Consider the following 25,146-nt stretch of genomic DNA (forward strand, 5'->3'; position numbering starts at 1 on the left):
TGACAAACAAGAAGCCTTTATTTTCAAGTGGAAAACAAAACTGCAGTTTCATTCAATATAATCCTGATTATGCACAATCACTTCTTATAAGTGCACTGTTTATTCTAAAGTAATCCAGATAAGAATATAAGTCCAAAGTTAATCAACAATTTTTCTGTATACACACAAGCCATTCTGATAAAAACTTCAAATAACCACATGACCTGCAGTGACATTGAATGTGTTGGTCAACTGAACAAGATAAAAGCAAAAGTTTTCAGAAATCTTTCTTGCAACCCAGACAACAGGATCATGTGATATCCAGCAGAAACAAACTGCGGTGGAAAGGGGGCTGAGCGCGTCAGTCAGAGTGGTTTGTTGTCTATGCCCAAGTGGAACGCATCCAAATACAAGCAGTATTTCAAAGTACAATCAAATATGAAAGCAGATGCTATGAACATCTTGCACAGGCATTGCTGAAATATATACTTTCTATTAAAATTGGGTGTCAAATGCCGTGAAGCAAGTGAAGATAAAACGTAGTGTTTCAGGATTGTACTTGAAGCGGCAGTTTTATATTCAAATACAAATCATCTGAATATACAATAATAAATGAATTTTACAGGTGGACAGAAAAAGCTGCTCACACATCAAGAGGTTCTACATTTCTTCTTACTACAGAGTGCAAATCAGATGCTTCACAACAGACCTTTTAGACTGAAGAGGACTCGCTCTTCCAAAAGCCCCCCTCCCCAATGTACACAAACCATTTTCCATTCAAAAATGACAGAAGAAAAATAATCTAGTCAATATGGAATGTGAGAAATTATTAATCTTTGTGATTCAACAGAAAAAAAGTCCTTCATAGCAAAAGGGGTAAAGTACAAAATAAAAATAATGTAGGTGTAATGTTTTGTATCCTGAAAAGGCAGAGAGGTCTGGTGAAGGACTGTGGGTGATGGATGGTAGCTCTACATGCCATAACCAAAGCCTGGCTGAGCAGCTGGCTGAGCATAGCCTGCAGGGGCCTGGTAACCATATGCGTAGGCTTGTTGAGGAGCCACAGGGACACTGGGGCCTGCCGTAATCATCAGTTGTGGTGTGCCTTCAAAGAAACACAAATGGTTTACTCAGGTTTATCAGCTTTGAGCTCATAAAATTAAGCTAGACCTACCATAAACAATGGGTTGTGTCTCTGTTGCCTGCTCTTCCTCTTTCCTCAGGGACTCAGAAGTCTCTAGTTTATCTACCTGTAGATGCATAAAAACACCCTGTGTGTTAATACACCACCACAAAACCAGTCTGTCATATCTATGCTTTTATACATGTCTTTTTGGAGCAGTTTAAGACTCCTATGGCTTTTGTCCAGTAATAAAAGGTGATTTATAAAGCAAGCTCCCATGCCAATATGCATTTCGTTGCACATTTATGCCCTAAAGTGTTACTGAAACAGTGAAGAACGTCATGCCAATGAAATTACAAAATATACAGCAAACAACAGGCAGACTCCAGACTCCATAAATTTTAAATTTGTGACATCAACAGTAATTTTATGCAAGTTAACAAAATTTTCATGTGTATTTTTTTTTTTTTTTTTTTTACATGCTTTTACAACCAGTTTGTTCCAACATTGGATTAATACTGAACTAGTTTTCTACTTGTACTACTTGCTAGTGATCAAACTATATTTTCATTGTTCCAAGGTTTTAAATTGTTCAATCTTATGCAAAAATCGATACTCATGCAAAAACAAGGCAATTTTAGAACTAGATTTTCTGGTTTAACTAAGACTTTCACCTGATTTGTAATTGCATCAACCTGAAATGGAAAAAGATAATGACATATTCATTTACTACACAAGTTTACTGTTTAAAGAATCTAATCCTTTTGGTTAGTGCTGTTTGAACTGTAGTGGAAGACATCATAATTGCATATATACGTTTTACATAAACCTGCAGAATGGCCGCTCACCTTGCTGAGGTATTCTCTCATGACCTGGATGAAATATGGCATAGAAAAGTCCATGATGTTGTGCCTCCATGCAGTCTCTAGCACCACATCTGGCCGTAGGAGGTCATAGCATGTGAAGAGGCAGGCAGCGAAACACTCCTTCTTATTCTCCTGTAGGAACCAGGCCAGCAGCTCCTCAGCCAGCTCTGTGTCTTTAGATTCAGAGGCATACTGCATGGCATCCTACAAGAAAATATCACAAAACAAATGTGTCAACTAGAGATGGGACAGAAGTATGGCTGCGACTAACAATTATTAATCTACTAGTCAAGTTATTATATCTTGTACAATGAGAGTTTTTAAATATTTATAATCAATTAAAGGTTGAATATGGTGAATGAAGGCTTCTAGATACAGAATATTTACAATTAAAGTGTAGTCTTAAAGTCAGAAATAGTTTTCTGTGTTTTAGAGTCTGTATAGTCCAGATAACAATAACGATTATTAAAATAAACCTGCAATATTTTTTTTGTACTCGATCAATCATTGTTAATAGTCGGTTAATTGTTTAGACATTTGCCTCACAGTGATTCAATGTATATACAAGGATAGGCATAAATTGGTTATCTATATTTTTGATGACCACAGATAAAATATTCATGAACCCAAGGCTGTGTGAACTGTTGCTTTTGCCACAATCTCAGTGGCAAAAGCATCGTCAAAAGTCCATCCTCATAGTATTGATATCGTGGCTTTTTAATACCGCGGTGTACCTTAATATCAGTTGTCCAATCCCTAGCGTCAACATACATGATCTGGTTGAATAAACAGATCTACAATATACCTTGTAGAGCTTGTCCTTCTTGCAAAGCTCTACACTCTGTTTCCAGCGGTTATTGCCCTTGAAGAGGTAGGCAGCGATTCTTCTGAACTCAATCAGCTCGTGTTTTTCTAAGCGCTGGGCCAGTGAGATGTTGTCAAAGTTGTCGTAAGCATCTATTGACGTTCTAAGAGCCTACAAAAACAAACAAAATTACATCCCTGAATAAAGCAGAACACAATCTAAAGATCATTTAATGTTCTTACTTGATAATCCTCCTCTACAATGAAAAGGTTGTTAAGTGCTTCATTGACTGATTTGTTGTTGTGGTTCTGCACTGAACGCAGGTATGGTTTAACCAAAGGCAGCTGTTTAACCTGCAGAGATATACATGTGCAATCAGTACCAAAATAAATACTGCAAGGCAGTACATTAAAAACATGACATTAAAAATCATAATTCAATGATACCTTAGAGAAAAAGTTGACGGCACGGGAGTGATCCAGTCTCGGTGAAAGCACTATGAGCAAATCATTCAGTAACAACGGTTTGAACTCCAAATAAAACTGGGTGGCTTTGTAGTACAGTTCCACATTTGCAACCTACAGAAGAAAAAAGATACTTAAGTAGGTGTAAACATTATTACTCTGACATTTGATATTACTAAAGAAGATAATTATATTTAATACATTTGTGCATGTAAATTAAAGAGGGCCCAATACCAACCTTGGTAATGATGTCTTTAAACTGTCCCTCCTTCCAGGCGTCTGTGGGGTGGTTCATCATGGTGATGATGGCATTGTCAAACTCTTCATATTTGTCATAGAGGAAGACGAGCTCCGCCCACAGATGTGCTTGTTCTGCTGCCCTCAGGACTTTAGGGATGTTCACCCTGGACCAGAACAGCTCCAGATGCTCCCTCATCTTCTGGGGCTTAAACTTGGAGTAAAGGATGGCTAGCTCTGTGAACATGCCCATGTGCGCACGTTCCAAGCCAAGGGCGGCCTCCAGCATGGTGATCAGCTCCTCAAAGTAACCCCGGTCCTGGCAAAAGAGATATTATTATTACCATAAGTACGTATGTGGACTAATACTTAACTTAATACATGCATTTGCTTCATCTTACCTGGTAATAGTTGATGAGCTCCTCCAGTTCGTCAGCATGCACCACAATGTGGAGGCCACACATCTGGGCCAGCCTAAACTCTTGACCGTCCACACAGGCGAAGCACACCTCTTTCCAGGTGCGAGTGCTGTTGGCCTTTCGAGCGCCATCCACAGCGGCCTGATACTCCCCGAGGTGCACCAGAGTGGAGGCCAAGCGGCCAAAGTTGGAGACATTGTTGTACAACAACTTGGCTGCCTCGTACATTTTTTCATCGTAGCACCTGTCACCAACCTATGGAAAATATTCAGAAATGATAAGTGCAATGACCAAACATTTATGAAGTGTGTATTTTAGATACACACAAAATTAAAGAACTAACCTGTTGGATGTGTGCATTGTTCGGTCCATTAATAAACTCTTCGAGTTCTGCCAGGCGATTTGTTTTTGCCAAAGCAAAGATCAGCTCTGTCTCCACATATGATTCACGGGCCTTTTTACGTGCCATCTGAAGAAATTTGACCAAGTCCTCCCAGTTTCCTGTTCAGGAAAATCATGTGTTCAAATGTTTAGTCATCACAACTATTTCAATAAAGATATTGTATAGACTCATTTTAGCAAAGTTTCTTACCACTCTTATCCGCAGCCTGCACCACCTCCATATAAGCAGAAGGATCATCAGCTTTGATGTAGGAGTCAATAGCCTCCTTCACCAAACCCTTCTGCAGTTGGGCCTTTGCCAACTGGCTCCAGACAGCCGGTTCATTACAGCGCTCTGCAAACTCATATGCTCTGTCCAAATTGCCAATGTGTTCAATAAGCACCTTGGAGAAAACAAAGCAACCAATTATTTTAGTACAATATACAAGTACAATATAAAGATATACAACATGGACAAAAGGGGTGAAATTTCTTACCTGTACAGCTGAAGTATTGACATCGAATTTCTTAAAGATGGAAAAGGCCTCCTCAAACAGTTCATTGCTAATTGCAATATTAGCAATATCAGGAGCATCATAGTTGTCCAATCGGTTAATGTACTCCATCACACGTGTGCGGTCTGCTTTGATTGCTGTCAGAATCAGCAGGTTCTGAAGATTTCTGTTTGAGGGGAATTTTCTACTTTAATTAATGCATTTTATATTAAGGACATTGTATTTAAACAATAAATAAACACCTGTGTTCACTGAAGACAGAGTTATCCAATACAATCTTCTCCAGGAGCTCAATAAGCTCATTGGGCAGGTCAGCTGTCATGAAGGCCTTCACTGTGACCGAGACCTCCTCTGGGTCTTGGGTTTCTGACAATGCTGTTTGCACAACCTAAAAGTAAACACAACAATAAGCATATTTATTCAGATGTTTTGAATGGCTATGTACATAAACACTACCTTTGTTAAAACTTACCTGATCAATAAGTGGTCGTCGGTAGGGGTTGGTCTCCAGGAGAACACTGGCCCAAAGATCTGGGTCTTTGCGACGAACCAGGTAACGAGACAAACTTTTGAACAGAGAATTCTCATTGCAAACCTGAAAAAAAAAAAAAAAAAAAATTAGACACATCATTGTAAAAAAAGAAAATCTGTACATGAATTTTAATCAATCATGACATTCTTACATTGATCAGTTCCTGGTCGCACTGGCCTCTCTCATATGCCACGCACGCTAGATGGGGGTCTCTCTTCTCGCAGTATTTTCCGACCACGCGGCTGTCGTAGTACGGGTTTTCTCTCAAGAAACGCTCAGGATTGTTGTTGCTGTCAATGTAAATCTTAGCCAAAGCATTATGGGTAGCTGGCTCCTCACAACCTTCATGGATACGAGACTCAAGCCAAGGCAGCAGCAGCTTCAGTCTGGATAACAAAGATGAGGAACAGGATTTTTAAGTTGGGTCTCGGACAGAAACAGGTTGGATTTACATGACATTAACATTGTAAAATCCTGACAGTTTAAACAGCTGGAGGAGAGGTCAGAATTCTATGGTGGAATTTGCTGTTTAACTGTCACATTGAAGTTGTGTTGACCTGTTTTATGGTTAATATCTTTGTGAATTCCTATTCACATGAAACAAAAACTGGCACACAGTTCAAGGTCTCCCCTGTCATTACAAATTTAGCTCTTTCATCTTTTAGTATCTATCTGTTATTTTTTGTTTATGTTTGAATCTGTCCCCTTTCCCCATTGAATTGTGGCTGTGTGACCCCTTGCTGTTGATTGGAGGACTGTTTTCTCGCCTGGCCAATCACCTGCAGCTACCTTCCCTATTTAAGTTTCAACACATCTGCTCAGGGCTGCTGGCCGTTGTGACACTTTGTCTGCGTCTCATTTAGTGGTTAGTCACTGGTTTGTCTCCCCGTCTCAGTTTGTACGCGTGAGACACTAGTTTAGTTATATTTTTGCATCTGTTGTTGTTTTGTCACTCATTTCTGTTTGTAGGTTTATGTGACTCATATTTATTTGGGGACACTTGTGGTTTGGTATTGTGTTATGTCTCCCTTATTTTGTCACTTGTTTATAGACCGAGGTCACTAGTTTTTTTGAGGCACGAAACTTGTTATTTGTTAAACCTGTTATTTTTGGTTTCTTGCTTTAAGTTTTGTTTATACATTTGCGTGAATATTTTCACTTTTGTTACTTTCCCCTTTTACAATCCTGTTATTAAATTACACTATACCACTTAAACATCTTGTTTTTTGTTACTTCCCTAACCCTGGTAGAGCTGGGTCATAACAGTTCTACACCAAAGACATGGTTTATGGTCCTTTCAAGTGACCACGATCACAAGATTAATATGGCAAGTTTACAGAGCAAAAATAATGACAGAGTTCAATATTTGTGGAGCAGTTTCTTTCAAAAATAATGAAAATATGACATCAAATAGCATTATTGATTCTGTAAATATTATATTTACAGAATCAATAATGCTAAAAGATAAGATATGCTAAATAAATCCACTGCAATAAGGCTTGTATTAACCAATCTAGGCAGATACACAATTTCCTCCCAAACCCTAAAGTTGATAAGGTTTTTCATTTAAGGGAATGAAAAAGCACAACCTTTTCATTAACTACAACATATACCACTCTGGTTAAACACGAATAAATTACCTGTTTCGCTTTTCAACTTCAGCCACAAGTTCATCAGTGGAGAACTGTCCTCTGACTACAAGGATCAGACTCTTAATGACATCTTCAGAGCAGTCCACATCTAAAAGACCTCCAACCACAACAGGTAGACGGCTGGGATTCACCTAAAACAAATATAAACAAACAAACAAGTGAATAGGTTTGTCATGATAATTACTTAATTAGTTGTTGACTTGGTTCAATAAATGATAGAGGGAACAATATTTTTTTGGATGCGATAAGAATTGAGCTATTGTGAGTTGAATAAATAACTGCCATGCCTCATTATGAATGCAAACTAACTACTTAAGTGTTTCATGTTTCTATTTATTGCAGCCCATGTTTTTAACATTGTATTTTTAGAATATTTTTAGGCAGGTGTCATTCTGCTTTAGGATTATTGTGTCAGTAGCATTAATTAGTTTCAGTATTATTGTTTACAGTCTATATTTTCTTCAGCAATATTCCACACTTCAAAGCTTGTTATTGTGACAAGCCTAGAATAATCTCAACAGGAAATGAAGAAGCAAAGTGAGAAATAATGTCTTACCTTCTGCACATAGATTTCAATGTACTTCTGAAGGTTGTTGCGATACAGATACAGAACCAGGTCATGGACAAAGTCAAAACGATCACAAACGATGATCAGTGGGAGCTGGTCTGTCAGTTTGGCCTCCTGTTCATCAGGGAAACACAAGGGAAATATACATTTACATATATAATAGAATATTTACGCAATCAATAATGCTAAAAGATAGATATGTTAAATAAATTCGATGCAATAAGACCTGTATTAACCAATCTAGGCAGATACACAATTTCCTCCCAGTCTAAAGCTGATAAGGTGTGGGCATTCGCTGTGATCTGACAACATGCTACACTGAATAAAGGCTTGTTGTGCTACACATAAATATCTATCAGATTCATAATAGGCTTCACAAAAGACAAATATTTTTACTTAATAATAACTACACCAACCAGCCAAGTCTACCACATCAGGTTCTACAGCACTGGGAGCACTTCATATGTATGGCTTGTGATGCATACGCCACCATACAAATGTTAAATCCAATTCACAGACTGGGTTAAGGATGGGGGTTCATAAGGGACATTTGTCACTAGTAAAGACAATTTACCTGATACATGTCCTGCCATTACAAAGACAAAGGAAAGCACAACAGTTAGAGTGTGAAAGGGATGTTTCTACCCAGTCAACTTGCTGCCATTTCCATTAAGAAGTGTTCAAATTAAATTTTAGGATCTTTATTATGGCAAGTATGGATTATCTGCACCATCAATTTACTAATTCAATTTTCAATTTAAGCCAGCTTGTTCAAATAAGTAGAATTGTTAACACAACATTGTACTAATATGCCCTTTTCAAAACATGAATCCCATGTTTGTTGAAACTTTACCTTCAGGAAGTTCTTGACGCGCTCTGGGTCGTAGCAGTTGCTCTCTCTGCAGATCCTCTCCACCTCTTTGATCTGACCCGTCTTGCATGCGGCCTGGATGTATTTGAAGTGCACCTCAGGATCTTGACTGAAGTTCACAATGGAGCCCAGGAAGTAAAACAAACCTGTACCGAAAAATCCACACCGTCACATTCTGTAAAAATGAGCATACAGGTATTTTCTAAAAAGCAGCCTAATAAGTGAAACATCACCTTCAAAGCTCTTGAAAGACTCGAACAGCTCAGTCAGGGCCTGTGTAGTGAGCTGCTCATGGTATTTGGATGCCACCTGGACACAGATCTGCAGATTCTGACGGATGTTGGCCGATAACATGGCCCTCAGGCACTCCAGAGAGTCCTCCACCGATAGGGAACCGAAGAAGTTCACCAGCCACTATGAAGGGGAACCAAACAATTATTCAGTGTATTATCAGTGATGCTTTTAATCCACGGTGAAATATGGTCCCTCATTTGGACAATAAACCTGTACCTCTGGGTTGAGTAGGTGCGTATGCACCACAGCGCGCTTGATGTCATACAGGTCAGTGTAGTGCTCCAATGCCCTCTGCAGTAGCCCGGCTTTTTCACACAGCTGGGCAATGTGGGCACGATCATAGTTGGTAAACATTTGATTGCCCAAGATGGCATCAGCGACCTACAGTAATGAAGACTTATGTGAGTCGATGAAGAACCCCACAGAGTTGTATAGTTTTATTACACTTCTAAAAATATTTTATAAATGGGTAACAGTGCATAAGTGTACCTGAGGAGCATGCATCAGGTTCATCTCCAGGAGGCGGGTCTGCAGCGGTCCTTCTGAGGGACGGTTGTTCTTCAGCGCATCGAGGAGGAAGGAAGTGCACTGCTGGATCAGGTTGTACTCCATGAACACGTCCACAATCTGAGCACACATGGACACCACTTAAAACAGTCCAGGCATTTGTCCAGATAAGAATCCATATTTGAAAATAAACTTTGTAATAGTACAGTAATAACGTTAAAATGCCAAACCTGTGTGATGTCGGCCAAAGGCTCCTCATCCTGAACAAGCATCTGGGCAAACTGCAGTCCCTGCTCTGGGTTTATTCTCATCACATTCCTCAGCAGAAAGATCCAGTCAGGTGTATATCCAACCTAAAAATACCATTGTCCTTAGTAACATTCAGAATATTACATAGTATTAAGTTAACAGGCAATAAACAGACCTTCTTTGCATACAGTACAATCTTGGGAAACTGTCCAGTCTCTGCAAAGCACTGAATGACTTTGTTGGGGACATTTGCTCTCAGGTAGACGCTAAGAGCCAGGGTGGGGTCCACTGCTTTCACTAGGTCACCCAGTTCTTCTGAACACTCCAGCTGAAAAACAAGTTTAGCAGCAATTTATCAATTAATTGACTAAAAGGGGGCAAGGTACGTTACTGGAAAATGCTCTCAAAATGACAGGCTCTCACAAATTAGTACTACTAAAACTATCCTAAAAAGGCAGATTAAACTGTCCAATCACCCCCAAAACTCCTGCTAAAGCACTCCATGGTTTCTGCTGTGGCTATTATAACCCCAATAATTAGTAGACTAGAAAATTTGGTCAGCTAAGGCACCGTTGAACAATCAACTAAACAAAAGTGTGCAACCCCGACAAATTTCCTCAAAGCATAAGACTTAACAATCACCTTTATAAACACATGATCTCACTCAATCTCAGATAATGGAGAAACTGTGTAAACAAAAGTGCTGCTCAGGAAAAGCCCCTTCCTGTTTGTAGCTGTTATCATGGAGATTGTGAATACCTTGTCTTCCTTCAGCCACTTCTCCAGAAGCTGCTTTCGCCCTTGCTGCAGCACAGGCCTGCACAGCTCCAGAGACTCAAACTTGTTGAGCTGGCCCTGGTCCAGAAGAATCCCAAAGTACTGTAAAAGTGGAGAGGTCTGGCCTTGCTGAGTTGGAACGCTCTGGAATCGTCGAATGGTGTCTGGAGTACGAAGAATACCCTAAATGCCAAAAACCAATATGACAGGTTAGACAACTCATTTCACTAAACCATAGTTAACATAATTGTATTTATGATTTATAAGTATTGCCTGGTTGGATACAGGCAGCAGATAACATACATAGATGTAAACTGTTACCTAATGCAACCATAACATTACCAAGGGCCAAAACTTTACAAAAGATAGGAATAGACTAACAATAAAAAGATGACACCATTACTTTTGATGAGGGTTTAAACTGTCAGAAAAATGCCTCCTCTTAGTGTAAACTGAGCCTAAATTTTGAAGGGAATTTTAAGTGTTTATGACTTATGCAGAGGTAATCTGTTTTAGAACTCACTGCTACCTTCTGTATTATCTTATCAGGTTTTATACTCACAAACTGCCACTTCATTAATGTTAAACAATGATAAATATTTACCACAGGTACTATTCAACCAAAAACAAGTAATAATTAGAAAAACGTGAGACTATCACATGCACTTTAACAGCAAAAGTTAGTCTAATACATCTGTTACATCTAGAAGTGTGGGTACCTTTGGAGCGTTAGCAGCCACTTTAGCAGCTTCTGAATAGTTTCCAGCAGCAAACAGGTTGTTGAACTTGCGCGCAAAGAGCTCTTCAGCACCTGCCAAGTTGTTGCGTACAGCCAAACGTAGAGCCAGGTCTGGGTTTTGTAGCACATTAGTGATGTAGGGAATGATGTTCTCCTCCTCCACACAGACAGAAAGCACCTGTTTATGAGACATGGATCAGTGTGACATAAATATTCAGAAAAACTGGGCTGCTGCATTTAAGGTACACTATGGAACTTTTATGGAGGAGGGTGACTACAACTTGTCTTCATGGAGATGTTTTTGCATTGTCTGGAATGATACACAGAATGGCACGAAACATATCTATCTCCATGGAGACAAGCAGGTGACACTATCGGGTCAATTTACAAGTCAGATCTATGGAGAGGTAACCCCGCTCACAATAAAAATGCTTTGCATCCATTAAATAGGGTAATACTGAGTAATAAAAACACCTGTAATTGAATATATGCATGACTGATACATTTAATGGTGCCATACTGTGGAACCTTTTAAGCAAAGAAATATCATCTCCATGGAGACAAGCATGTGGCCTACCCTACTGTAAAAAGCTGCATAGTTCACCTTTAGTACACAGTGAAGGGTTTTGGTCCACTGATGCAAATAGGTCAATGATTGTATCACTTTTGAGTCAAATCAAAGAAAGGCCGACTGAGCTACACCGACAAATTCTAAAGGGAGAAAATTTAGATGGATTCATAGATCACACCTAAAACAGACCTCTTTGTGCAGTTCTTTTTTCAGATTAGAATGTGTTTTTTAGAATCTCAGAGGGAAAAAAAAACTGTATTCAAAAACCATATGTTGGAAATCTTATGCCATGTTGATGACGTACAGGAGGCAGTGATTACAGGGAGAATAGGAGCTCTAAGAGGATTAAGTGCACCAGCCTGTACCTGTGACTTCAAATCATGTGCTTATTTGTGGTATGATTTCATTTTCTCATCACTAACTTTATGTCTGTCCAGGTCACGAATTTAAAAGTGCACTATGTAACATTCATGATAATGGTCATCTGCTTTAAAAAAAAAAAAAAAAAAAAAAAAAAAAGAATCCTTTATACAGGCAAGTTTCTTGAGATGTAAGACTCAAGAGGGACCTGCTTGTCTCCTTGGAGAAGCTATTGCTTTCCCTAAAATGTTCCAAAGTATGGTGACTTATTTCTCTCCATAGAGCACAACAGGTGAAACCATCAGGCCAAGTTTAAAAGGTCAGATCTGTGGAGAGGCAGCCTTGGTCACACCTAGAAACAATGTTTTTCATGTTTCAGCAATAAAAACACATGTCAAAAGCATTGCAGGCAAAGCAATAGCAAATAAAAGTGACCCTCCACCAGAAAAGTTACATAGTGCACCTTTAAACAACAAGGTGATTGAAAATCTTTCTGTGACTGTAAAGGATGTAGAAGCAAAGCAAATACAACACACTGCCCTAAGCTTATAGGACCGTTTCTGCCCCAGATCAGTTTCCACCTCCTTACTAAATTATTCATGGGGAGCGTGGCCCAACTGGAACATTATTCATCAGCTGGTTGAATCCAGTTTCTACTCTGGTTTAACAAAGGCCTCAGGAATCAAACCTCTCCGCCCTCCCCACGTGAAACTCAACCCTCAGGATTATCACCATTCATTCTTGGCACAGTTTGGACTCGCACAGTGATGACAGATAAACTACAGCTGTTGTCGTTATTAGTGCTACTTTTGTTTTGGGTTTGGCTAATTTCAGTTTATAAAGCCATGTCAGTTATGTTGTTTCTTGGACTAATCCATGTTCAAATACTAAATCTAATTGTTTGGTTTCAGTTGACATCACAACATTATATAGGCCTATAATATGCACTATGTGCACAGATCTAACTTTTCTGGTGGAGGGTATGCCACACCTGACATCAATGACATCTGCGTATCATTGCTTTGGCTGGAATGTTGGCCTGTATGACATTGAAAAAGTATTACCTTGTTTCAGTTTAAAAGGTTCAGGTTAAAATACCTTGGAAAAACATGCATTCTTATTGCGAGTGGGGAGGACTCTCCATAGACCTAACCTATAACTGGGCCTGGTAGCGTCAAAGATTTGAATGCCATACTGTGGAACACTGCAGGCAAAGCAGTAACATATCCATGAACACAAGCAGGTGGCAGACCCCCAACTAGAAAAGTTATGTAGTGCACCTTCAATAGAGATGGGGGATCTTTAAAATATATATTGTTCAAAAACATATTTAATTTTGTTTAAATACAGTGCATTCTTGGGTTTAGTCACTAATAAAAATGATCAGGTTCAACATTTGTGTATTTACCTTGTATTTCATAAGAAAATACATCATCATCAATACGGAAAAGTGTCTTGTGCTGAAAATGACCAATACAAGCCACGATAAAGTCACACCTGTCCCTTTCTGTTGACTCCGATAATGCCCGAGGTCGGCTCATGAGGAGCTGTGACAAAGATGGTCTCGCCGCTGATGCGGTTCATGTAGATGCAGGTGCCAGTCTCTAGGTCATACAGGTGGATGTAGCCATATTTGGTAATGAGGAAAACCACATTGTGTTTGCCACTTATCTGTAAGACAATGGTATTTTGTCATTCATTTCAGTAGGACATTAAAATACAGAACAAATTACATGCTGATATTTCAATAAAACTTTCTGGGCTCTCTACCATTGCATTGCAGATCTGTTTTTTGATCCGTTTCCCTCCTACCAATTAGTGTCCATATATCCACACACCTCCCCACACCCATCTCCACACCCATCTCCACACACACCTCCACACACACACCCACACACACACCTCCACACACACACCTCCACACACACACCTCCACACACACACCTCCACACACACACCTCCACACACACACACACCCCCACACACACACCCCCACACACACCTCCACACACACCTCCACACACACCTCCACACACACCTCCACACACACCCCCACACACACCCCCACACACACCCCCACACACACCTCCACACACACCTCCACACACACCTCCACACACACCTACACGTTTCTTTTTTCCCCTTTAAGTATTACAAATTGATACATACTTGCATTGCCACTGGGAAGTCATTCTGTGCTTCTGGAGGGAAGAAAACATCTACGGCCTTCTTTGGGAATGGCTGGTTTCCAGTTGGTGGGGCTCCGACTTCAATGATGTGCAACTGTAAAAAAAAAAAAAAAAAAAAAAAAGTTATAGAGGGATGTTTTGGGGTCGGTTATAAAGTACTTTTGGTTTGGTTGCTGTTACCTTTCCTCCAGCCTGGCCTCGGACAGCAAAGCAGAACAGTGTGGATTCCTCTGCATTGCCCTCCATCTTGAACTGGGCAAAACTGGCAGCGTGGCCTTCAATGGGCTGAGAAACCTTTCTGTCTACAGAGTAAAGCTGCATTGCTCCAACCACACGATTTTGCTGAGGAGTAAAAAAACAAACACAAAAATAATTATTATCTATAGAAAAACAAACACTTCTTTAAAAGGCACTGTGCCCGTTTTTTACCATCTTACAAATAGTGAAAACAGATCTAGCTCATTTTAAACTGTTTGCAGTAGTCCAAAGTTATTCCTCACTTCCCTGATGCATTCCGAGCATGCAAATTATTCACAGTGATGACTAAGTTTGAAGGGCTTTTCTCAGCACAGAGAGGAGTTTTGCTGTCACGTATAGCTAAGTAGCATGATAACACCCACTTCCTGATTAGCAAACAATAAATAGCTTTATAATTAGTTGCAGATGACACACAGCACACTTATTTTGACCTCAAGGGTTGCTTATACAATGCATTTGTACTGGAGCAAAATGCATGTTCTCAAATACACAGGTGAAAAAAAATTGGTACAGCAGTTAAATTCAAGTTTCAGTGTATTACCTGTGCTGAAATACCAATTAACAGAAGCCATTTCTGCTTGGCATCGGTGCGGTAGTTGATGATCTGGCAACCCGCAAGGCTGGAGTGGCGGTCGAAGACTTTGACAGGCTGCGAATCACCCTCCATGCTCCAGTGGTACACGGCCGTGTCCGTCACCAGAGCCACTGTGTTCAGGGAGATCCACTTCCAGAAGGTCACATCGTCCGTCATCGTGTGCGCCTTCATCTTACTCTTCATCTCAATGTTGAAGATCTGAAGAGTTTTGGCCGCTATGGGAATACAAATAAGCAGTTTTTATTTTCTGTCATTTTCAGGTAGAAGTTTCTACCAACATACAATAATAAAATAGGAAAGATTATGTTTAAGTAGAAGGAGAGAGATGATTTAAAAAAGTAACAGTCATGGTATAAAGTTCATCAAGCAATGGCACCATGACTGTCGGGCAGAGGGTGCCATACATGCGGTGTCGGAGGCGGTGAAGACTCAGGTGCACTGAGAAAACTGACAAAAACACTTAAAATGATATTCCCTCTGGGTGTTTATATCAATACTATAACCCTGTTCTTCTATTTAAGCTGTTCTAAACACAGATGTAGAGCTACTCTCACATTGGGCAGAATACACACATACTACTTAAGTCATGTAGCATTTTTGAATGCTTTCAGGGGGAGGAAGGGCAGCAGCGACTAAAAGCAAGAAAAAAAAAAAATCACCTTATAAAAAACATACCGTCTCAGATATTTTCAAAAGCAAAAGTCTGGACTGAAGTCCCTACAAGAACCAGCAGCCGTACCCACTGAGCAGTTAACTAGTATTTCACTAGTTCACACAAATGCATGCCTGAACAGAAGATTGAATCATGGCGATGTACTCACCTGGACAATGTTTCATTAGTTTAGATTAACCAAGCAAGCTTATGCTTTATTACAGCAAGAATTGTTTGTTCATTGATCAATAAACCTTTGATGAATGCAAAATGATTAAAAGCTGATGCATAATAGGTTTTCAACACAAAAGGCGATAAATTACACAGTGGTGTCAGGAGACACATGTTTACACTGGAGGCCTAGCAGCTCCAGTGCTGTAGTATACTGTGTATATAAACATGATTTTGTTCCTAATCTTTGTTAAATATGTGACTAGTTAACACATTACTGGCATAAGTAACATGTGAGATGAGGATGGCCATTGGACAATTACTGCACAATGATGACGGACAATTTTAAAATGGAAAATTACATGACATCAAATCACCTCATTTTAACCATTATGAAATCATTTGAACACACAATAAAACAATGAAATGCCAGCAAGCTATTAAGTTGTGGAAGATAAACCCTGTTTTTGAACAATCTGTCATTATTTATTATAAATATAATTATCATTAAAACATTCCTAAAATACTTATACTGTAACATTCCTGCAATTAAGCAAGTGGTTTAATTTGATGAAAAAAGGTTATCCCTTTTGCCAGATGTTTTTCCTAAACAAGGTTTTACTTCCACAATAACTGTAGTTAAATTTGAACTCACCGTCTGCAAACACATAAGAAAGCAGTAAAGAAAAAAAACACAAAGACAAAAACAAAAACAACAAAGTCAAAGCATTCATGAATGCGCCACAAAATACTTTAATATTTCTATAAAAATGCCTATAGAACATGCGGGTCAATAAAACTAGCACAGCAAAAAACTAGCTCCATGACAAACCGATGCATAAAAGTGTTCAAAATACTGTTTAATAAAAATGCTGCAGATTTTAGCTTTTTAAAAGTTACTTGAAAAATAATAAAAGTACTAGTATATTTTAACAGCGACCCCTAAATGTTAAATGAATTATTCAGGCAGAAAACACTTGGTCAAAGTCAATACATACCTTTGAGTGCAATGACCTTGCTGGCAGGGTTCATGATGGCGCTGTCGGCTGAAATGGGCCTGCGGATGGGGGTATTGGGGTCGGCCAAGTCAATGATCACCACCTGCGTCTGCTCACCCACCTTCTCCCGCACACAGATGAACTTGTCTGACTCCATGGTGAGGGTACTGAAGCCAATGTTAGCCGGATTGATGCCCAGGTTTTGGAGCTTTAGAAAAAGTAGGCAAAAGGTGTTACTATAGTTAATCACAAATTTTTGTGATTACATATTGTACATACTGTTCAAAGTGATTTCAAAGATTAAAAATGTATGCTTATTTGACAGTAATAAACTATACCATAATTTGATCAAAAATTTACATTTTGTTCATTGTAGGGCTGTAGTCAGCTAAAGACATGTCGATGAATTAGTTGAATAAAAAGGGTGCGTAGCTCTGAAAAAAATATTATATATCTCTATGGATCTGACCCAAAGTGCACTCACTCACTCATGCAAAAACAACTATGTATGCAGAAAAGCAAGAAGAAACTAGTATTTATCTCTGAAAAAAGCCCTGAAACAGTTTGATAATAGAAAGCACTCACTCACTTAATAACTGCAAAAATGAGAAAAATTTAGCATGCAAGTTACTCCCCTGCTTGTTACAGTTAAATTCTCAAGACACTGAAAATGTTTGATTCCATGTTAATTTTAATTCATGTCCCCTTTAATAGTAGCTACTGATATAAGGAGAATCCATTCATAGTTATAAAAAACACATGTAGCCGCGGAAACAACAGCAAGAGGGGGACTTTGACCTCAGCTTTTACACAGCGTGACCAGGTGATGTGGTCATATGAGTGACAGAGCAGAGCAGCCAGAGCAGTCAGATGGGACAGGGAGGAGAGCTAACGCCTAGTCTAAACTACTGCATTTTAACAACACAGTCTGAGAAATAATGTCAGCCTTTATTTCACATACTTCTATACACATAAAAGTATGTTTAAGTGTTTTATGACGAAAAATTATAAGGGCTGGAGCAATTTTCAAATTCCTCAGTATTGTGTTATCACAGAGTATAAGTTTTGGAACATTTTTAAAAGTCTCTTAAACATTCCATGCATTGAGAGAATTAGGTTTCATCTAACGTGAATTTGGTGTTTTTGATTCAAACATATCTTGTAAGTACACTCCATCAGGATGTGGCATCATCTGTGTAAATCTTTGTAAAAATCTCAGATTTACAGGGCTTTTCTAACATCTAAACTTGGTTCTTTTTAGTTTTACATTAGACCCAACCATTTTAAAGTGCAGCAGACAGCAAAGTTTGAAAAAAGAACATCCTGCCTGCAGTACAGAACTCCTGACGCAGCATTCTCACCAAAGTGGACATAGTTGCACCAGATTCAGGCCGCTGCACAAGTACTTGAGCTGTAGACCTTTAAAGATTAATTTATTGATAGTATCCTAAATCGACCAACATTTGTATTGGTCTAATAGTTTTATTAGGATTATAAAGAATTCCATGTAACACAGCAGAAAGGAGAATGCCTGGAAGGAGTTTGGAGTGACTGGATAGTTCAAACTTCCTTTTCAAATACAAAAATGCTATTTATTATTACTTATTTTTGTAGTTGTTTTTTGCATAAACGTCTATGAGCTGTGGTCTTGTATGTGCATTTTGAGTTCAATCATAGAAAACACTTCATAGTTTTGAGAAATGTGCCAGGCTGTGCCCTCTTGTAGTTGCCTAATTGTTGCATAGGGCATGTCTTTAGTTGACCAGCAAGAGGTGGTCGATATTTACAAAAATCAATACCTCAATGTTTGTTTTTGTGTCTCAGTTTTATAGTTTTAACTATGGACAATACAATCAATATCTCCAAAACAACATATGCAGTATTTTTTATTGATTCCTAGCTCCCACCTCTACAGTCCAAACAGGTAGCACTCTAGAAATCATAATCATATAAAATGAACAACCGTTTCCTTTTGTTGCAGTAGCAGAAACATGTTATGAAGTAATTTGAGGGAAATGAAACTACTACATCTCCAAAGGCCATTCTGTGGTGATGTTGCAACTTCCCTGGTTTTGCAATCCAGATGTATTAACTGCTTACAATGATCACTTGCAGGGAGTATATATGCAATAAATTGAGATTATAACCAGGATTTCAATTACTCAATTCAATTACAAAAATATTGTAATCAAAAATGCAGTGAATCATCTTATTAAGAATGTGTGAGCTTGTTCAATCACTCAAAACATGGAGCAAAGTGACACTTAAAAGTCAAACATAGAAAAAACACTTTTCTATCCAACAGTGACTTTTAAGTGTCACAAAACCTTACAAATAACATGTCTATTTTCTCAACAGGTTAATTTAAACTGCATAGAAACCACTGTTTTCACCAATTGTGATTTTAATAATGAGCAAAATATCGTGATTATAATTTTGGCCGCTCTATTAGAAGAGATAAAGTCATTATGTTGTAAGCTAGACAGGGGTTGAGTGGGTCTGCAGTTACTCCATTTTACATTCTGTTATAGCATCCTAATCAGCACAAACCACAGTTCCTGGAACCTCAACGAAATGTGTCCACCTTTTATCATTTAATGGCCACACCCCGCAGCCTTGGCCCACCCACATTCTTTCACTTTGGCTCACAGTTTGTTCTCAGTAGCACTGGGATAAATGTAGAGCTGCCAAGTGAGCTACTATATAGTGACTTTGGGCATCTATTTTGGGAAAGTTAGCTGCCTACACATTTTGAGACTTGCGGATTGTGTTTTTGGCTTGCTCCTTCTGATAGTGACGTTCACATCCTTTTTTAGTTTTGTTTGACCTTAAATGACCTAATGACTGAAATACTGACTGACAGTGCTAATGTTTTAACAATGTTATTGGTGCAAAATGTGCTATTAAATATACATGCATCTCATTAGTGCTTGTTTAACAGGAGCATATGTTCAACTACTTTTTGGGGGGAGTTTATTTTTGTGGGGCTGGCATTACTTATTTTGGGCAATTTTTCCCAAAGGCAACACTTGTTCTCTGAAAATCTGGCAACCCTTGTTAAATCTACCACATAACAAGTGCAACAAGCACAAAAGGAAGTCACAGAAACTGGTTTTGTATCAAGCTCTCACAGATGACATCACAGTGATAGAGGAAGTATTTACCAAAGCAAACAATACAACAAAGTGAAGCAGTCTGTAAAGACACTGCTCCTTGTCCAAATATTTGTAATAACATCTATGCTTTCAAAGTAGGGCTGTGAATTTAATCGAATTTTAATAGAGAATTGAGAAGTCCACTGTCAGTCCTCTTCAGGTTCAGATTTTGGAGGAAAAATTTATGACTATTTTTTTGTGCTAAATAGCAGTGATTGTCTCTGTTGAGGAAATTAATGGTGAAAAGGCTATTTTTATTTGCTTTTATAAAGACAAAAAGGTAATCGTTTTTGTCAAGGTTTCCCTTTTCCAAGACACATTAGTGAACTCCCAATTCATGGAACAAACCGGAAAGAGTAGTAAGTAGCACACCCAAAATAAAAGGACAACTCCTATTTTAATAGCCAGACAGATGTTGCCTGAACTGTGTATGGGTCCAACATGCAAATGACATCAGAGAATAGGAATTTGTGTAAAAGCAGGTCAAACCAGTGGAGCCGCAAACAATGTGGAAAATCACTTATTTATTCTGGCCCGTGCTGGTCTGATGCCTTTGAATTGAGAGCACCACAGTCTGAGGTATTGGCTTCAGTGTCTTGGATAGGATAATATAGACCGTCTAAGCTAGGGATGGTACAATATGGATTTTTTTGAGCCGATAGTGGTATTCAAATCGTTTTGCTGCTGTGGCCGACAGCCAATATTTGCCAATATTTACATTACGATTTATACATGTTATGATTATTGAGTTATGAGTTATTGTGCAGTGACTTGGGTATTACTGCTGGTACTCAGACACCTTGGTCGTACGTGGATTCTGCAGCAGTAGATTTGCTGAAGTCAGAATCACTTTAAACCACATTTTTGTCCTCTTTTGGGATAGTGCTTATTTGGTGTGGATCAGGTGGTTTGGATCCCTTAAGTGAAATATTTTCCTGGGGGTACTGTGGTGTATGAAAAGTTTGGGAACCACTGTTACAGAGAAACTCACAAATAAATTGTTCACTTAATAAAAAAAATGAAAATATGCAAAACTGTCTGCATTGTAATAATTTGTTGCATGACTGGGTAAACATATGGCCACATTTTTAGCCTCATTTAAATTTTATTTCTTTTTTTATGCTAATGAAATAGACAAAACTGAAGACACACAAACATTGCGGTCCAAATATCAGCTACATTTTCAGTATCGAACCAATACTGGGAAAACCCTCCAATATCCACAATATGTCACAAGCACAGCATCATTCCTGAACATCTGTTGGTTTAACTCCATGCTCTTCCTTGGTCAGAAAGCATCTTGTGGCTCAGCAGAAAAAGTGCTCCATGTGTCCTGCAAAAACGGAGAGTTCAAGGCAGCACAGGGAAGGATGTGCTGTGTAATGTGCTGAGGCGTGCAGCGCTCAACGACACAGCTCCACAACAGGAAACCAGGGACCCATTGTGTTAATACTGGGACTGAAATAACAGGCTGGTCCAAGCACTGCCTCCTTCACAACCATGTGACTGCAGTGGGACATGTGACCAACAGGGACACTGATAAAGAGTTGGGATGAAAGATACAGGCTTTGGTTCAGAGAGATAATTCCTTGTGTCCTTTAAATTCTCCTAATTAGGACAGCATAATAAACTACAAATCAAAACTGCAACTGAATAATTTACATTTGTTATGGTTATTTATGTTTTTGTTTGTATTGTGAGTTTAATGTCTTTCTTCTTCTTAAAGCACTTTTTATTACTTTGTGTATGAATTGCGCTATACAGATAGGCTATCCTTACCTCTTCCTTGCATTTGGCACAATTACCAAATTACAGAGGTTGCAACTTTTGGCTAATTGAATGACTATACACAAAAAACAAAATAGTCCTGTTTATTTAGGGAAAAAAATAGTTTAACCGTTAGCCGTTGTGAAATACATGAGATTCCTGTATTAGTCATCAGTTCATGTTTCAGTCTTCCCTCAGATATTGATGCTTGTGGAAGTGTTTAAAATCCAGAAATCCATAAACTGAACAGATTTTAAAACATAATTTGCAAATCTAAATCACAATTAGACTCCAAGATCATGCTGCCACACACCTAATCTCAACTTTGGAACGCAGAATTCCCACTCTTCAGCATTTCTGTATCCTCATTCCTCACCAGTCAGTCACGAGGTATCAGCTGGGCCTTCCCTACCCGGTTCAAAGGGTAGAGCGGAAATCTCAAAAGATGAAACCTAACACAGTACGACGATGACCCAATAAACACGCGTGCATCTGCTCCTCTGCAAGTAGTAAGATGTAATACAATATGTCATGTGCTCAAACTATAACAACTCTGCAAACATGTAAGAACGTTCAGATTATATAAGCACACTGTGACCTATAAAACTGCATCATACAAGTTCTACCACAAGCTCAAATTATAAAAAGGAAATGTTTGCAAGTTGTCCATAAAAGAATAATGAATCCTTTGAAAAGCCCCCTTAAGTCCATGTTTAGGTCTTTGTCAAACACAATGTGAAAACTGCTATCATATCAACATGGCTAATAGAGATTACTTTGAATGTTCTCACATTCTCGCAGTTTCCCACCGCACACAGGACACAGGCATTTGACATGTGGAAAAGTCCATACTACACTTGTTTAAATGGATGATGTATAAAATGCAAGCTTTGCATAATGATCAGTAGTCGACAGCTGAATGAGCACCTTGGACAAAGTAAAAAAGGATTTATGAGCATTTGTTAAGCTATAAACAACAAAAACTGTCTCAAAATTTGTTTGATGAATACATAAATATGATTTTTAAAAATGCCTTAAGCACAGAACAAAACGATATTAGGCCACAATATGGTCAATAAAGCCTGAACATTTTAAACGTTTATGAAACATATGCAGGTCATGCATTAGTTATAGCAGTTTGACCTTGTAATGTGCAAATGACACAACTCGGAAGAAAACAAAACGTTTCTTATACCTAACTTATAAGAAAGATAAAGAACATTTCTTTTAAAATGTTTAAAATCTGAGACTGTTATCATTATAAGCACAATTAAACAGATCAAATGAAACTTCTGTGCCCTCGACAGAATGCATCAAGTAGTACCGTTTCTTGACTTGAGTGGCATGGTAGATCGGATAACTTGTAATAAGCTGGACTGAGAGGCCAAAGTCTTATCATTTATTCATTGCATCTTGTAAGCCAGTGCTCCATGGTTACATTAGGACATGGGGTACTATTCCCTTTCCAACTTTTGTCACTTACATGGGAAGATTGGGGAAATATCTACATTAAGAATTCCTACGATTTAAAACTATATTGATCCTATAAATAATTACAAGGTTTTCTAAACAAAGGAACATGGTTTGAGGACCAACCCACAAACCACATGACACACTACAACTGTCTGACCAACGTGATATCTTTAGCATGCACTGTTAATTATTACAGCATGTCAAATCTGCACAAATACTATAATTCCTCTACCTCTAAGGCCACATCATCCCACAGTCGAGACAGCTGACAAAACCCAAACATTAGTGAGCCAGTGAGGAATAGCATTTGGCAAAAGGACATGTCTAAAGCGTCGTGCGTTTAACCTTAATATTTTACATTAATGATGACAGCAGTTGCAAAACCCAATAGCCTACATAACTTAAACTAATAATCTGTTCATAAGAAACCGTAGACGATGTGTGTAAATTAACTTCCAATATAAATCCAAGCACTGATACTTAATCAATATGAATGCCAAGTGCAATTAAACTACAACAGAGATATAAGAAAGGCACTAAGAGCAATAAAAGTGTTAAATTTAAAAAAAGTTAGCAGTCACGCTAGATGCTAACTAAGATAAACGTCATCCACCCAACCAAGCCAGTTAGCATAGCAAGTAAAAGCTAACTTAGCTTGTTAGCTGCGTTCACTACTATTAAAATAGACTTAAACCAAAAATCCTTCACAGGGACACCCCAAACTCCTGTGAGGACTTACGGACTTGCCTAAAACAGCCAACTATTCATTCATGCACAAACCTGCAGGTGCTCCTGAAAGCGAATAGGAAGGATTTGAGCCATGGCGGTGCCTCTCACTCTCCTCCGGTTTCTTCAAATGCTAACCCACTACTTCTTTCTCTCAGATGCTAGCCGGGCCGTGAAGGGGTCGCTAATCTACAGTCTAAACTCTAAATTTTACTTAATACGAGGTGTCAATCTGGTGTTACTTTCTATTTGTCCCTAGACTGTTTCCTTACGGGCTACCCTGGGTTAGACTGGCTGCCACTACACCTCCCTGGACCTGCAATGGCGGTGGAGGCTGGACAACGCAGAAAACATCCCGGAAATGGAAGTGGATTCAGCCAGGCGGAAGGATACATACTTTTAAAACTACAATATACCCAGAATAAAACCAAATCTGTTAGTATAACGGGTTGTATTTTATTCTCCCATGTAACTGTTATGTAAAAAGTGTAAACAACAACAGTTTAGTAAGCGTGAAAATTAGTAAAAGTGGGACTATTTTTCTCCATTCGCCCTTTGATTTTTGCCACATCATTCGTCTTCGCAGAACTACGTCATTCCTACGCGCTGTGCACTTGTTCCTTTGGGCCAATCATCGGCTCTTTCAATAAACCAGAGAATCTTAGGAATGACATTGATGAAAATGCTTGAAAAATAATTAATTAGATCTACACATAGTAGGAACTGCTTCTGTCTTTAATGCATGTTGCAAAAAATAATTACAAACTTAAGATGAAAGTTAGTCATGTTAACTAAGAATGCATTGGATTGCAACAAAGGAGATCAAATTTGGGGAAGCTAGGAAGCAACAAAATATGCTGACACTCCAAAGGGAAATGAATCAATTATTTTGCAACAACTTTTACTGACTGGAGTTTGCTGTCTATTACACTGAACAACTTGTTGCATTAACTGACATTTAGCCTACATAACGTGCAATAGGCCTATAAAACACACACAAAACAATTTAGTCCTGTGATTCTAAGTTTTAGTTGCAATGTTAAGCCAATGTCGGTGTCAGTTGCTGGAAAATCACCTTTTTTAGATTTTACTCACATTTACAAAAACAAATAAGGTAAAAGGACCAGCACATGTGGTGTTCTCCAAATACAGTGCAAGCCTACATCTCAAAGAAGCTAGAAAGAATCATCATTGGTTTTGCAGCCTAATATAACCCCATTGATCTCTCCAATCTTTCTCATGCAAAGTCTACT

At 38.7% G+C, this 25,146-nt stretch overlaps 1 protein-coding gene across 1 annotated transcript; it reads right to left on the reverse strand.

Annotated features, from left to right (window-relative positions):
- cltca (clathrin, heavy chain a (Hc)) lies at positions 1–24,234 on the reverse strand. Its single transcript, XM_033978313.2, has 30 exons — positions 23,948–24,234; positions 16,773–16,980; positions 14,898–15,166; positions 14,279–14,440; positions 14,079–14,192; positions 13,407–13,580; positions 10,959–11,156; positions 10,222–10,422; positions 9,638–9,790; positions 9,444–9,566; positions 9,196–9,333; positions 8,923–9,087; positions 8,646–8,826; positions 8,395–8,558; positions 7,530–7,655; positions 6,962–7,104; positions 5,473–5,707; positions 5,262–5,384; positions 5,032–5,177; positions 4,772–4,955; positions 4,486–4,678; positions 4,237–4,394; positions 3,876–4,148; positions 3,476–3,793; positions 3,220–3,351; positions 3,016–3,126; positions 2,774–2,944; positions 1,951–2,172; positions 1,154–1,229; positions 1–1,084 (listed from the first exon to the last, which is right to left on the reverse strand). Exons 1-30 carry the CDS (start codon positions 23,987–23,989, stop codon positions 951–953), a joined length of 5,037 nt encoding a protein of 1,678 aa, XP_033834204.1. The 5' UTR covers positions 23,990–24,234; the 3' UTR covers positions 1–950.
- Positions 24,235–25,146: the final 912 nt, after the last annotated feature.

Source organism: Periophthalmus magnuspinnatus, chromosome 14 (genome assembly GCF_009829125.3).
Source record: "Periophthalmus magnuspinnatus isolate fPerMag1 chromosome 14, fPerMag1.2.pri, whole genome shotgun sequence".
In the NCBI taxonomy this organism is placed as follows: domain Eukaryota; kingdom Metazoa; phylum Chordata; class Actinopteri; order Gobiiformes; family Gobiidae; genus Periophthalmus; species Periophthalmus magnuspinnatus.

Bases quoted from the DNA above. Each gene is read 5' to 3' on its own strand.
- cltca (XM_033978313.2), bottom strand. From the start codon at position 23,989: ATGGCTCAAATCCTTCCTATTCGCTTTCAGGAGCACCTGCAG. The intron at 9,567-9,637 runs GTCTGTTTATTG...TGGTATTTTTAG, and splicing joins TTGTACTGTATGCAAAGAAG to GTTGGATATACACCTGACTG. The intron at 3,794-3,875 runs GTAAGATGAAGC...CTCTTTTGCCAG, and splicing joins AGCTCATCAACTATTACCAG to GACCGGGGTTACTTTGAGGA.